The 15,987-nt window shown below is 43.0% G+C and overlaps 1 protein-coding gene across 3 annotated transcripts in view; it reads left to right on the forward strand.

Moving 5' to 3' along the window:
- The first annotated feature begins 2,399 nt into the window (after positions 1-2,399).
- Positions 2,400-15,987, forward strand: part of LOC107375366 (interferon-induced, double-stranded RNA-activated protein kinase) — a 23,412-nt gene continuing 9,824 nt past the window's right edge. Inside the window, exons 1-11 of one of the 3 annotated variants that reach the window (XM_070542132.1) lie at positions 2,400-2,625; positions 10,175-10,301; positions 10,388-10,536; positions 12,215-12,338; positions 13,087-13,151; positions 13,260-13,409; positions 13,696-13,828; positions 14,841-14,896; positions 14,983-15,070; positions 15,252-15,286; positions 15,979-15,987. The exon at positions 15,979-15,987 is cut by the window's right edge and continues 34 nt beyond it. In XM_070542132.1, coding sequence (XP_070398233.1) covers positions 2,519-2,625; positions 10,175-10,301; positions 10,388-10,536; positions 12,215-12,338; positions 13,087-13,151; positions 13,260-13,409; positions 13,696-13,828; positions 14,841-14,896; positions 14,983-15,070; positions 15,252-15,286; positions 15,979-15,987 — 1,043 coding nt within the window. In that variant the 5' untranslated portion in view covers positions 2,400-2,518. Of the gene's footprint in view, positions 2,626-2,746; positions 2,899-10,174; positions 10,302-10,387; positions 10,537-12,214; positions 12,339-13,086; positions 13,152-13,259; positions 13,410-13,695; positions 13,829-14,840; positions 14,897-14,982; positions 15,071-15,251; positions 15,287-15,978 lie in introns of those variants that run through there. The other 2 variants (XM_070542134.1, XM_070542133.1) reach the window with 2 other exon arrangements.

Below are 15,987 nucleotides of genomic sequence, written 5' to 3' on the forward strand. Positions count from 1 at the left end.
AATCATAGTGCTCTATCTGCTTAGTGAACAAATCACAGAGCTTTATCCGCTTTGTGGGCCAATCAGGGTGCTCTGTATGCCTGGTGGGTGGGATGATGCAACAGAGTGAAACAAGAGCATGTCACATTCATTGTCCAGTGGAATGCGGAGATCATTTGAAAGACAACGGTAGAACCCGCCCCACAACCGAGAGCCGTCAATGGAGCGTTGCCAGGCTAGTTAAGCTCCCCATCAGTCTATGAACAGGTTTGGTGTTTTGGACCGAGTTTTGTTTTCCAGGCGACGTGTATGGCGCCAGATGGGTGCCAAAACCAAGCCCCCACAATGCGGGTGAAAATTTTAAGAAATCCCGGAAGTGAAATAAATTGCAGTTCCACCCTCATCCACTAGGGGCTGGTGTCAGAAGTGAGCAAATCCTCATTGACTCCCATGTTAAAAATACCAATTTCACAGCAGAAATAAACATGTTTACAGCCTGGTACCAGAACATGTTTTAGGTTTAAATGATCTAGTTTACACTCATGACAACTCTGAGGGGGGTGAATTTTTTTCTCACTCTTCTGTTTAAGTGTATTAAAAGCCTAAAATTCTGTATAATTAATGAGCATCAGACCCACGTGACCACAGAGCTAGCTCCGGGGAAAGGCCTCAGTAGAGCCTCGGTCTGGCCTGGAAACTGTTCCGGGATTTTGAGTCTCTGTGTTTGTGTATTCTTGTTTGGATATTATTTGTGCAATTGTTGGACAAAATGACTTGCTGTGGCATTAATTGCACTAATAGAGCGTCCAAGGAGTCTCCACTTCATTGTTTTCGGTAAGAAAAATTATATTTATGTATTTTAGGTCACTGCCGAGCTGAGCTTAGATTTTAACATGTACTGTTTAACCATGAAATTTAAATGTAATAGGGTAAAACCCAGTGCATTTAACATAATGCTGCACTTTAGAAAATGGGTTGAAATATAACATGTTGGTGGAGCTGGGTTCCCACTATCGGCTTGTGGAGCTCTCGGGAGACCGATGTTTTCCACTCGTTCTCCCCTCCCCGCAGCTCGACGCATCTCTGTCTGATCGCGGCTCCTGACTGCTGCGCGGGCTGACAGCTTGTGGAGCTCTGGGATGGAAACCTTTCCACCCGGTTCTCCCCAGCGGCAGCTCGGTGCATCTCAGATCGCAGCGGCACTTGTCTGCTGCGGCGGGCTGCCGGCTTGTGGAGCTCTCTGAGACCTCTGTGTTCCACCCGGTTTTACCCAGCGGTCAGCCCGGCGTATCTCTGACTCAGAAGCTCTGGTGTTGTGCACAGTTAAATCCGGTTGTAGCTAGGTTGCTACCTCCATTAGCTTAGCTCTCACCTCCACGTTATCTTTGGTTTAGCTTCAGGTTAGCTTGTAGCTAGTTCGACCGGGTGTCGTCAGTCGATCCCAGCCTTACAGCCCCACCCTCAGCTCCACCTCTCTTCCCTTTTATGGAGGGTTAGGGTTAGGGTTAGGGTTACGGAACCTGTAACACGGTCAAAATGGCGGTGGTGGCCACCTCCCATTTTTCTTCAAAAATGTGTTATTGGAGCCTGTGGAAACCCATTGTCCAATATTTATATGTCGATGGCCACCCATCTGACGCCATAGAGGCGCTGCTCAACTCGAACAAGGCCAATATCTTTCCTCCATCCGAGATTCTTCTAATAAAAAAGCCTTAAAAACCTTAGCTGAGTGGTCTATATTTAATTTATGAATCATTCGTGGTAAAATATTATCTAAAGCAATGTAGAGGTATGGGTTTTCTGTTTAAACTATTTGGTCTATTGAACTGTTAACTTTCCCCCTACTGTGTGTGTTCATGTTATTCTTCCTGTTCTTTTTTATTTTTGTTTGCTTATTGTTCACTCGATGTGTTTCAATGACCATTTTATTTTGAACTATGCTTTACATGTCACTCACTGTTTTATACAATTTTGTTGATGTTACTATTTTATCAATAAAGATGAGTGAAAAAAAAGATTTTTATCTTGAGAGGTGCTATGTAAAAGATCGTCGTCTTCTACATTTCTTTTTTCTAATTAAATTAACTTAATGCATAAAACACTTCCATGGACGCCTATCACTCTGATCTTTTTGTTCATAAATCTGTAGAACATGTTCAGTATGAGAAAACAAACTGTTACAACAATTTACCGCTAAAAAGACTGCTATTATGAGCCTTGGCGAAACGTGACGTTTCTAAAATTTGATTATTATCTCAAGTAATTCTTAAGTTTGTTCCTTGTTTCAGTTGTAACCAAGTCAAACTCTCGGGCAACTTGCTTTGTTTTACAGTCTAGTCACAACACTTTATAATTCAGTACATTTCCTCGATGGCTGACATTTCCGAGTTTATTTTAACGCATCCGTAGAAACCGAAACTAACGGAGGGGACGACGTGGGAAGTGGCGCGATGAAAACGGAAGCGCGGCTTTCGTGTGTAGTCGTCACGTTTTTAGCTTGTTTTACATTAACCTGAGAGGGAATTCCTGCTTATTCACGATGGAATCGGTAAACTACGTAGCCAAACTGAACGAGTACGCACACAAAGTGCGCGTAACGGTGAATTATGATGAAGTTGGCTCTATTGGTCCCGACCACATAAAAACGTGAGTTGAATAAACAGTTTGAATGTTTTTCTCTGTTTTAGGTAATGACGTAAAAGCTACATGGCTGTTAGACGATCTTTGGGTGGGACAGTGGTCCTAACGACATCATGAACGGCTACGGTTTGGTGTCGAGTCATGGACCTCGAGGGCCACCATCCTGCACATTTTAGATGTTTTTTTCTGCTTGAACACATCTGGTTTTAATTAGGAGGTAATTAGCAGGCCCCCGCAGCTTGATGACCTGCTGAACAGGTCATGCAGCCACCGCATCAGGTACTGGTACTGGACAGGGGGTCAAAAAGATCAGAGCTAGACACCAATAATTCATGGCTTGACTTCCATGAAGAAAAAAAGTTTGGAATAAAGTAATAAAATGTACAAAAAAATTATAAAAGAAAATGGGGAACAGGTGGGGATGTTGCCCAGGTAAACTGCAAAAGTTATATTTCAGTTTGGAACATCATTTGGGGAAATCTCAGGAGAAAATAAGAGACAGAATACTTTAAAATGCATTTATTTGTTTTTGTGTAACTTTAGAAATTTAAAGGTCATTATCCCAAACCATCTTCACCTGTTTAGCTAGTATTTTTAGCTATTTAGTTGATCGTATTTTTATTAATTAGTGGATAAAATATTTGAATAGTCATTAGGCTGAAAATTTCGACACATACACAATTTGCATAGACATTTAAGAGAATTTGTCCGTTTTGCTGTGTTCCAGTGTAAAACCGACTATTAAATTTCTTTCAGAACAACCTCAGTTTGGAGAAATAGTGTTTATGTCCTATGAGCCTGATAGTAACAGCAGCAAAGTATCAAAATGCATTTCTGCATTGTTGAACAGCTCAGATTCTAATATCTGAAGTATATTCTTATGATTATACCTACACATGACATATTTACTTAAGCTGATTGCACACTGTGCTACCTTTTCACTTGTAGCTTCAGCTCCATCTCAACATGAACGACTTCCTCGCAGAGCAAAGGTCACGAGTCATGTTCTCAGAATGTACGACCCAATGCTCGGCGACTGACTGCTCACACTGGACGCGTGGTCAGACCTAAAAATAGTTTTTACATGTTGGATCTTCGAGTCTAAAAACCCAGAACACTCTGAAACTGTTGTGTTGTTATTGATGTTTGTTGTCCTTCAGGCTTGCCGTAGTTGTAGGGGTTTATGGGAGTTGGAGGAGGAAGTCGAATTAAAGGAATTAAAGGAAGTAAAATATTGGCCATGTTCGAGATGAGCCAGTTCTGCGCAGATTAGATCAGCGGTGATCGGCGAGCAGTGCATGCCAGTTAGATTTGTGTCTGACTTGACGCCGACTTGCTCTGACGTTGGGCTGCACTACAGGGTCCGAAATTAACACTCGCCACTCGCCAAATGCTTGTAAATTGCTCCATTTGGCGAGTAAATGTTTGAGCTCTACCTGCCACCTGGCGAGTAAATGTTTGCACCAAATTAGTTATGTTTATCAGTCATCTTCCACGGATTTCTGATACTCCTCCCACCTGCATGCAACGTACACAAACGTACGCGAAACGTGAACGCCGCATCCAACGTCATTTCCACCTATCCCATTCAATCAGTTTATCAAGTTAGCAGTTAGCTTCGTGTTAAAACTAGCGGTGAAATGTGGCGGTTTTTAACTGGAGTCAGCCAGCCTTCCAAAAGAAAACTCGTCGAACTGGAAGAAAAACCACCAGGACCAGTGGCAACCAGAAGAGTTTGTGAAAAGTGGCGAAATGGAGACGGCGGAGTCGTGAGACAATGGCTACATTATGATGGCCACGTAGCGTTGCTGCCTTTCACAGACAACTGTCCCTCGGCATTCTTCAAATATCCAATAAATGCCCATACTTCAGACTTTGTCTTAGGGATAACAAATGTCCCGAGTGCTGTCTCCTCCTCTGGCCATTATTTCAGCTTTAGCTTAAAGAAAGTTTTGGTCGTAAACAACAAAGTGCGCATGTGCCGCCGGCAACTTCAGCAGATGATACGGTGGCTGGTAAGGGTCACAGCGCCTACACCGCAGCCACGGTAATCCACCGAGATAATTTTTTTTAAACAAGACCGTTATTATTATTGTCAACTATTTTACTGGGGTTTACCGCTACACCGGTTACCGTGACAACCCTAGCCCTGACACACTTTCAGATATTCTCATGGTGCAGCTGTGTTCTCCAGAGCCCAAGGACTAGGACCCAAATGAGGCTGTAAGGCTTTGGCACAAAGACGGTGTCAGAAGCAGGAGGCCAGACTTCATGGACAGAGAAAACAAGGAGTCTGACTAGATTTCAATGAAAGAGTTCATAAAAACATCTCTAAAAATAAATAAATAAATAGTAAAAATGACAAAAGAGTTGTTTTCCTTATTAATTGATGTTTTAATTATTTTGTCACTCTGTTTGGAATCAACATAATATAGAATAACATGCTTTAGGTAGATCTAAATCATTTAGAATTTTGGCCGGTAAAAAATATGCTTGGCCGGTAGATTTTCATCATCTACCAGCCAACTTGGCCGGTGAGTAAAAAATTTAATTTCGGACCCTGGCTGCACAATATATCGAAAAATTATCGTCATCGGGATAGGCCCATCGCAAAGCACGTCAAAAACGGCGATAAATGTTTGGTTCAACATTTCCATCCATGTCATACATCAACTTTTTGTAAACCAGCTCTGTTTTTTACGTGGAAGTATTATTTGACCAATCAAATGTAGCCCTTCTGATATGCGGCCAATCAGATGGGTCCGTTCATGTAATACACCCGCCCCCTACGTAGACCCTTAGGATGGAAAGCAACACCCGAACTGAGTTAGGGGCGCCGTTCCCTTGTTCGTCATGCTGGCTCAGATTAACGAACGCACTTTGTGCTGAGGTTTCTGGAATCAGCGCTGCTTTCAAACGTGAACGTGAGTCCGCTCGGTGTCGTTAACCATTTTTACCGGGCTGACTCCGACACGTGCCGGTGAACCAACCCACCTTCATGTTGCTAGTGTTCCACCGGGTGGTGATGTTAGCCCCAGGCTCCGGTTAGCTTCCAGCTAAAAGGCTACAGCACTCTCCTCCCAGTCCCCCCCTGAGCTGCTACAGAGGGCCTGGAAAAGTTCCCCCACACATCAAAGTGATTTTTCATTTATGAGCTTTTATAACCTTGTTAATCAGGATAGTTGATTTGCTGCTGCACATAAACTGTCAGTCAGAAGCTCTGCTAGCCGGTTAACTTAGAGGAGCTAGTTCAATTAGTTAGCTTGTTATCAGAATCATAGTTGCAGTTTCATCATCTGAGCTGCTTTTTAAGATCTAGGTAAACTTGTTCAATTTGGGGTTAAAAACAAACGTTTTCACATATTTTCCATGTAGTTTTTTGCCAGTTCCTCTTCTGAAAGGTAGACAATTGTTTTTCTCTTTCCCTCAGAAAATCTTAATATTCTCCTAGTTTGGCCCAGCACAGTTCACTTCCCAGTTACAGCAACAGCCTTATATCATAACCACATAAGTGGAGAAAATGCTCAGTAGCAATGAGATAATTAGCTGTCGCATTTAAGTGATGTTAACTATTATTATCATTTAAACTTATTTTCAGATTTATTTATTTATTCTAAAACCCTGGTAAGGGATGTTTTTCTGTATTTGGAGCATCAGAAAAAGTTTTATGGTGGAGGTGATGTTTTAAAGTCACTGAGAAACTGCATGCATGCAGTTTGTTGTTTTGCTGCTAATACAGTAGCAGGTGCAGCTGCTAATACAGTAGCGGGTGCTAATACAGTAGCAGGTGCAGCTGCTAATACAGTAGCGGGTGCTAATACAGTAGCAGGTGCAGCTGCTAATACAGTAGCGGGTGCAGCTGCTAATATAGTAGCGGGTGCAGCTGCTAATACAGTAGCAGGTGTAGCTGCTAATACGGTAGCAGATGTAGCTGCTAATACGGTAGCGGGTGCAGCTGCTAATACGGCAGCAGATGCAGCTGCTAATACGGTAGCAGGTGCAGCTGCTAATACAGTAGCGGGTGCAGCTGCTAATGCAGTAGTGGGTGCAGCTGCTAATACGGCAGCAGGTGCAGCTGCTAATACGGTAGCGGGTGCAGCTTCTAATACGGTAGCGGGTGCAGCTGCTAATACGGCAGCAGGTGCAGCTGCTAATACGGTAGCGGGTGCAGCTGCTAATACGGTAGCGGGTGCAGCTGCTAATACGGCAGCAGGTGCAGCTGCTAATACGGTAGCGGGTGCAGCTGCTAATACGGCAGCAGGTGCAGCTGCTAATACAGTAGCGGGTGCAGCTGCTAATACGGTAGCAGGTGCAGCTGCTAATACAGTAGCGGGTGCAGCTGCTAATACAGTAGCAGGTGCAGCTGCTAATACAGTAGCGGGTGCTAATACAGTAGCGGGTGCAGCTGCTAATACAGTAGCGGGTGCAGCTGCTAATACAGTAACAGGTGCAGCTGCTAATACAGTAGCAGGTGCAGCTGCTAATACAGTAGCGGGTGCTAATACAGTAGCAGGTGCAGCTGCTAATACAGTAGCAGGTGTAGCTGCTAATATAGTAGCGGGTGCAGCTGCTAATACAGTAGCAGGTGTAGCTGCTAATATAGTAGCGGGTGCAGCTGCTAATACAGTAGCAGGTGTAGCTGCTAACACAGTAGCGGGTGTAGCTGCTAATACGGCAGCAGGTGCAGCTGCTAATACGGCAGCAGGTGCAGCTGCTAATACGGTAGCGGGTGCAGCTGCTAATACAGTAGCGGGTGCAGCTGCTAATACGGCAGCAGGTGCAGCTGCTAATACAGTAGCAGGTGTAGCTGCTAATACGGCAGCGGGTGCAGCTGCTAATACGGCAGCAGGTGCAGCTGCTAATACGGTAGCAGATGTAGCTGCTAATACGGTAGCGGGTGCAGCTGCTAATACGGCAGCAGGTGCAGCTGCTAATACGGTAGCAGGTGCAGCTGCTAATACAGTAGCGGGTGCAGCTGCTAATACAGTAGCGGGTGCAGCTGCTAATGCAGTAGCGGGTGCAGCTGCTAATGCAGTAGCGGGTGCAGCTGTTAATACAGTAGAGGGTGCAGCTGCTAATACGGCAGCAGGTGCAGCTGCTAATACAGTAGCGGGTGCAGCTGCTAATACAGTAGCAGGTGCAGCTGCATATTTTTGCAATAAAAATGTTATGTTGTAATGGAATTCATGTATTTGTTTTTGTTTGCTTTGAACCCAGAGCAGACGTCACACGCCAGACGACATCAACACTGCATACTTTAGTATTTGTTCATTTATCGTGAGTAATATCGATATCGCAATATTAAGCTCTGTTATGGAATATCGCAGGTTTTCCTAATATCGTGCAGCCCTACTCTGACGTCATGCCTACGTAGGCAACGATAACCTTGTGAGATCAAGGCGGCCGCAGATTTTGGAGCAAGGCGCTGCAGTTGCTCTCCCTCGGCTGCAAAACCTAGAGGATGATGGGAAACGCTTGGCTCTCACCTGATCTAAGATCTGATTGGTTCATATTTTGATCCAAACATCCGGTGGTAGAACATGAAATGTTAGTTGGTCACATGTATTCTGTAAATCATGTTATGTTGATGATAACAACAATATAGGCCATAAAGAGAAATGTGTTTTGTGTTCTTTTGTCACGTTTCCTATGAGCACACTGAAGCTACAGCTGATAACCTTTACTTATTATTACAGTCATGTCTTCATATACAATATATGATATCCACAAGCACGTGAGGATGTGTTTCAGCTGCTAACAGGCACCAGAATTAAAATAAATAAATAAACAAGTGTGAACACTAACACGATATCTTCATCCATCGTCACCCGCGAGCTACACATGAAGGAAATTGTGTCCGACTTAAACGCCGGCTTTCATCCACTCCCCCTGCTGCTTCCGTCTGCTCTCGTCTGTTTCCAGGCGAGGCGCTGCTCAACTCGAACACGGCCTATGTTTTGGCATCTATTTTTATTTGACATAAACGGCAAAACACACTTTCTTAATCCTCGTCATTGTGTGTGGAGAAAAGTAGGGCCCGACCGATATGCTTTTTTGGGACGATATAATGGCCGATAAATCTCCCTCACAAAAAAATAAATACAACTTCTTAAGCTTAAACCCTTCATTCTCTGCCTTTTTGATGCAAACTTATTTCTGTATTACACACCAAAGAACTGTCTCCATAACTCACTCGGGTTTCCAAGTAATGCAAATAAGATTTATTTAGCAGATCTCAAAAACAACAGAACACACAAACTCAGTCACAGCATAAATCTAACATTCCAGTTTTTCCTTGTAAACAGTGGTTTCCACAAGTACATTTTAACTTAATATTCCACCACTCAGTAAACTGTGTCTGGTTAAGATTCCCCAGAGTTAAAGCCTTTTATAACCAGCCCAATATGACCTGGCAGCAGGTGGGTTTCTTAGTTTAGCATAAAACAATGTAAGTGAATTCACATAGATTGTAGTGTTTTATATGTAGGTGTAGCGTTATGAATATGCCCTTTCTGCCCTTAACAGCTGCCCTTTGACACAGTGACAGTGTGCATAAATTGCCAAGGTCGTGTGCTTCTGATGTTTACATTCCAGCAAAGAAGACAAGAAGAAGGACGAAGAACGCTTTTCATTAGTTAATCAAAGAACTTTATTTGTAATAAAGCTAATCAAAACAACTGTTGGTCAATAATAATCAGGATCTGTGAAATCACCTGTGAAGCCTTCCCTTCCATTGCTTTATGCTAAAACAACCGGTTACAACATGTTTTTCCTGTCTTAGCTAACTCTGGGGAGTCTAACAGCACACACACGTTTAGGGACAGAAGATCCCTGTAAGAATATTAAAATAATAAAAATGCAGCGATAAATAAAACATAATACGTGTGCTTTGTAACAAAGTAACACTCTGTGGAAGTTAACTTGCTGAACTTATTCACCCTGGACAGGAAATAACTGCACATAAGAAACATAAATAAGAATAAATAAATAAAAAAGTTCCAAAACAATAATTTGTGTTCAAAGTTCAAAGGAGTGGATCCACACGCGTTCATAAAGCTGGCGCCATCTGCTGGATAGGTAGCGCAACATCGGCCATCTTTTTGGCCGATAGCCGATACCATTAATGGCCCCAATATCGGCCGATATTATCGGCCGGGCCCTAGAGAAAAGTGTCAAAATAAAAGAGATAAAATATTTAGACACAGAAACAGCTGTGCAGCCGCGTTGACGCAAATGCCGAGTGAGTGGTTCTGGTATATTTGGGTCACAGTTCTGCTTTAAAGGTGTGATACCCTCACGAGGGAGGAGCAAAATATCAAAGATGCTCGATATTTGTGCAAATGCACGATTGCTGATTGGGAGCTGGTTGTGAGTTGGTAATCGCCTCTCATCACCCCCAGTTGGCTACATGATGCAAAACTTGCCCTAACCTCAAAGATTCTTGCACAAGAGTCAAATCTGCTCAAAATAGGCCAAAAAAATACACAGTGTACTCCCAGTAATAGTAATATTTCAGGCGTAATAAACAACAATTTATTTTTTTTTCATTTTCCAGGTTTACTTTAAGAGCGGTCGTGGATGGGAAGCCATATGCTGCTGGTGATGGGAAGAACAAGAAAGAAGCCAAACAAAATGCTGCTAAAAACGCCCTGATGGTCTTATTGGATGAAGCCATTGAGTCTGTAAGAGAGTTTTTTTAATTCAAACTACGGTAAGCTCACGTTTTTGTGTTTTTATGCTGGACGTGTGTCGTTTTGTTTCTCCACAGACAGAACATTTGGTGGAAGCATCTCCAGTCGCAGCAAGTCAGCTCAAAACCTTCAACTGCATAGGTTGGCTCAATGAATATGGCCAGAGAAACCATCTGTCAATTAAACCAGAGGAGACAACCAGTCTCGGACCAAACATGGCAACTCAGTAGGTCTCATCCCTGCACCTACAGTGGGGCAAAAAAGTATTTAGTCAGCCACCGATTGTGCAAGTTCTCCCACTTAAAATGATGACAGAGGTCAGTAATCTACATCATAGGTACACTTCAACTGTGAGAGACAGAATGTGAAAAAAAAAATCCATGAATTCACATGGCAGGATTTTTAAAGAATTTATTTGTAAATCAGGGTGGAAAATTAGTATTTGGTCAATAACAAAAATTCAACTCAGTACTTTGTAACATAACCTTTGTTGGCAATAACAGAGGTCAAACGATTACTATAGGTCTTTACCAGGTTTGCACACACAGTAGCTGGTATTTTGGCCCATTCCTCCATGCAGGAATCTCGAGAGCAGTGATGTTTTGGGGCTGTCGCCGAGCAACACGGACTTTCAACTCCCTCCACAGATTTTCTATGGGGTTGAGGTCTGGAGACTGGCTAGGCCACTCCAGGACTTTCAAATGCTTCTTACGGAGCCACTCCTTTGTTGTCCGGGCGGTGTGTTTGGGATCCTTGTTGTGTTGGAAGACCCAGCCACGTTTCATCTTCAAAGCTCTCACTGATGGAAGGAGGTTTTGGCTCAGAATCTCACGATACATGGCCCCATTCATTCTGTCCTTAACACGGATCAGTCGTCCTGTCCCCTTAGCAGAAAAACAGCCCCAAAGCATGATGTTCCCACCCCCATGCTTCACAGTAGGTATGGTGTTCTTGGGATGCAACTCAGTATTCTTATTCCTCCAAACACGACGAGTTGAGTTTATACCAAAAAGCTCTACTTTGGTTTCATCTGACCACATGACATTCTCCCAATCCTCTGCTGTATCATCCATGTGCTCTCTGGCAAACTTCAAACGGGCCTGGACATGCACTGGCTTCAGCAGCGGAACACGTCTGGTACTGCAGGATTTGATTCCCTGCCGTTGTAGTGTGTTACTGATGGTGACCTTTGTTACCGTGGTCCCAGCTCTCTGCAGGTCATTCACCAGGTCCCCCCGTGTGGTTCTGGGATTCTTGCTCACCGTTCTCATGATCATTTTGACCCCACGGGATGAGATCTTGCGTGGAGCCCCAGATCGAGGGAGATTATCAGTGGTCTTGTATGTCTTCCATTTTCTGATAATTGCTCCCACAGTTGATTTTTCCACACCAAGCTGCTTGCCTATTGTAGATTCACTCTTCCCAGTCTGGTGCAGGTCTACAATTCTTTTCCTGGTGTCCTTCGAAAGCTCTTTGGTCTTGGCCATAGTGGAGTTTGGAGTCTGACTGTTTGAGGCTTTGGACAGGTGTCTTTTATACAGATAATGAGTTCAAACAGGTGCCATTAATACAGGTAACGAGTGGAGGACAGAAAAGCTTCTTAAAGAAGACGTTACAGGTCTGTGAGAGCCAGAGATTTTCCTTGTTTGAAGTGACCAAATACTTATTTTCCACCCTGATTTACAAGTAAGTTCTTTAAAAATCCTGCCATGTGAATTCATGGATTTTTTTTCACATTCTGTCTCTCACAGTTGAAGTGTACCTATGATGTAAATCACTGACCTCTGTCATCATTTTAAGTGGGAGAACTTGCACAATCGGTGGCTGACTAAATACTTTTTTGCCCCACTGTAGTTTCAGTCTGAATTTAGCAAATAATTGAGTGCTTTTGTTTTGTTCATTAGTAGGTGCAGGTTTGTGGTGGATGGGAAGGAGTACCCAGCTGCTTCCGGGAGAACGAAGAAGGAAGCTAAAGAGGAAGCCGCTAAGCTAGTATATCAGGAGATAACTGGCAGCAAAACTTTAGATGTAAGCATTGATTTATCCTAATGAAAATAGAAAAAAAGCTGGAAGTGCTGCAGGGGTGTAAGAAATTTTATCCGGTGCTCTTCAGCCAAGGGATCCACATAAATGTTGGCAAAAGGAGATCTGAGGCACTCAGGATACAAAAATAAAAAGCCTTTATTAGTACAAAAATTATAAATATGGTACACATATCTCCTCCTGTAACTGATGAGGAGATGGGCTTAAAAACTCTTGCAAAGAGAATCATTTTGGATTTACACACTAAAAGCTGCTAATTTCCCAGGTCTTAATGGAGAATTAGATTTCGCTCCTTATTTATAATCTCAGGTTTTCTTATCATTTGTGTACCATATTTATCATTTTTCTCAAATTCTATAAGTGAAATGTAATATTTGTAAGTATTCATCCTTACAATAGGATTGTTTAGATGTAAAAAGTTTTTTGTGTAATACTGGTCATCCAATCAGAATGCTGTCTACCTGCCCAGCTTCGGCAGGTGTCACTGATTAGCTTTCTTAACACGACAGTGAGAGCACATACAAACATTTTGAGCCCTGGCGAAGGCCCTGTGGGCTGAAACGCGTCGGCATCTATGTTTTTAACTATTTGAGTCATGTACTAATAAAGGCTTTTTATTTTGTATCTCCTGAGTGCCTCGGATCTCCTTTTGCCAACGTTCATTTATCCTAATTTGACCAAATTTTATATTTAAATTCTCACGTCTGAGTTAAATAACATTCTGCTTCTCTAGGCTAGAGGTGGAGACAGCGGTATGTCGAGTCTCCACGAATCAGAGAAATCTGTGTCACATATCAGGCGAGCACAAACATTTCCTTTAATTCTTCCGTATTAAATGTGCAAATTCCATTTTCCTTTACCTCTATGTGGTTTACAGTCAGGTTTATTCTTCTCATTTTGTTTCAGTGATCAGACAACACGCTTGAGCATAAAGAACGACAACATCAGCGCTTCAGACACAAACATTTTAGAACTGATCCACGGTTTCTGTCAGAGAACGAGGCGCTCTTGTGTTTTTAAAGAAGAGAAGCGATGCGGCCCCTCACACTGCCAAATGTGAGTAACCATGACGCCCATCACTAAGAGCTCACAGCAGACATGACATCAATGCAGTAATCTAAATATTTGAACATCTTAGGTGTGTTCTTGCTGTGTCTTTCTAAATCCATGCTTTCGTTCTTTTTAAACACAGAAACAGTTTTGTTTACCTGTTTTGTAGCTACAGTTTCGCCGACGGCTGCCGTCGGCGAAACTGTAGCTACAAAACAGGTAAACAAAACTGTTTCTGTGTTTAAAAAGAACGAAAGCATGAATCTAAATATTTGTTCCCTGTTTGTTGCAGATTTTTCTTCAGATTAGTGATGGACAACAAGGAATACCCTGTTGGTGAGGGTAAGAGCATCAAGGAGGCCAAACAACACGCTGCTCAGCTGGCCTGGCCTGCTCTTAAAGAGCAACCGGGCTGGGACAGCAAGGTACCTAAAAGCTGAGCCTCATAGTATTGGCATTATTTAAATATTTACTTTAGGTGCGAGTATTGGGATTTGGCTTCTTCCGGAAGTGATGAGACAGCTGAAATGGTCTTCTGATGATATCATCCCCACAAAGTACGACGTGCAACACCATCAAGCAGTCCAGTACGCACCAAATCAGCTGTGCTGCAGCGTTGTTGTCCATTCTTTTGGCCGTTGTGCATATCCCGTTTTAAGTTCGTCTGCTTCACTCCCGTCGGGGATTTGTTCACTACTTGTGTTGCTAAAAGCTAAGCGGAAGAATGAACCTTCTATAGTGGAGTGGAACACAGTTCAGTCAAGAGTTAGATTTTCTAACGTACATGTAAACTAGGATAAAGACTCCCGGTTCATGGCCTTAGATCGACTTGGATGCACAGGTAGGCCCTGTCCACACGTAGCCGGGGATCTGCCAAAACGTAGATATTTTTCTACGTTTTGGCCTGTCATCCACACGAAAACGGAGTTTTTTCACACGAAAACGGATCTTTTTAAAAACTCCGGCCAAAGTGAAGATCTGCGTTTTCTCCGTTTTGGGTGTCTGCGTGTGGACGGACAAAACCGGAGTTTTAAGGTCCGCAACGTCACTTTCCGCGACAAAAAAAATGCTGACATCACGCGTGCGACCTGTGTTTACACTAGCCGACAGCATGGATGCCCTCAGAGCTGCGCTCGCTTCATCAATCGTCCAAGCGCTTTTTGCTTGTTTGTTTTTGCAAGAGGAATTACTGCTGCTTGCGGAAGACCACAGACGAAGGACGAGGTTAAGAACGGGGGAAGTACTGCCGCCTACAGGTCTGGCATGTCCTTAACAACGTATTTATCCGGGTACGTGTAGACAGAGTTTATTTTTAAACGAGGTGGTGTGGATGCAAGTTTCTGGAGGGGCGGATATTTGTTTGTAAAAAAAACCCGGCTACGTGTGGACTAGGTCATAAACACACTGACTGATTCCCTCTGCTTCTCATGTTTTCAGATTGCTGCGTCTGATGAAGGTTTACATGTGAAAGGATCTCCTCCATCAAGTTTACAGTGAGTCAGTGGCCGCCTGTAGCAAGACATTAAATTTAATACAGAGAATTAATCTCATCTTAATGCGTCCTTTTGTCTTCTTTTAGGGACGCTGGACATGCAGAGTCCAAATGCATGGCACCAACTACAGGAGGCAGTGATGTTTTCAAGGATTCACCTAAAACCCCCAATCAGGTCGGTTCTGCCTCTACCACGTTTATGTGAAGTCACCCCTGTAGCTCCACCGTTATGATTCTTATGTTTCTAGAAATTAAATTTTGTTTTCTGGGCCTGCTGCCTTAAACTATTCCGATTTGAATCTTGTTTTGTATTTGAATGACTGCTTATTACCAAATGTTTCTCTGCATTTCTTCAGAGGGTTCAGAGTCCTGGCGCTAAACCCAAAATAAAGTAAGACTTTTTTTTTTTTATAACAATAGAGCTGTGCACGACGTTAAAGGTGTGGAAAACGGAAAAAAGCTTTTTTTAATTATTATTTATGTTTATAATCGGTCACTCTGAGTTTTTTATGCAGGCTGAACGTGAAAATAGTCTCCTACACCTATCTCCTGCTTTAGCTTCTGATAGAAAATAGACGGTGAAACTCTATAATTTGAAAGCCTGACAGATCTACGTCACACTGTCACTTAACATTCATGGACTCACCCATCTTGACTCACGATGGGTAAAGGCTGTCGTTGGTTTAGCGTTCAGGAAACAACAGAAAGCGTCTCAACTGGTAGAAGCTAACCTTTAGCGTTAGCAACTCCACCACACAGCAGAACTCCTCCAGGCTTGTGTTATTTGTGGAGATAAAACACGAGTGTTGAAAAACAGAGTCAGTGGTAGAGTTGCGTCGTTGTTATCCAATCAGAGAAGAGATGTCCAAAAATCAGGAAGTAAGACTCCAAATCCTGTCGTCTGAGCTCATCTCTAATCTGGCTCACTGCTAGTTTCTGAAACGGGTGCCCCGGAGCTTTTCTCCCCCAGAGTACAACTTACAAGGCATTCCTTCCTACTAGAGACCACTGCATATGTATTGATTAAACAAGTGAACCACACCTTTAATTTATATTATTGCTGATTATCTTTTTTTTTTATAGACTTGCACC

This window comes from Nothobranchius furzeri, chromosome 12, assembly GCF_043380555.1.
Source record: "Nothobranchius furzeri strain GRZ-AD chromosome 12, NfurGRZ-RIMD1, whole genome shotgun sequence".
Taxonomy (NCBI): domain Eukaryota; kingdom Metazoa; phylum Chordata; class Actinopteri; order Cyprinodontiformes; family Nothobranchiidae; genus Nothobranchius; species Nothobranchius furzeri.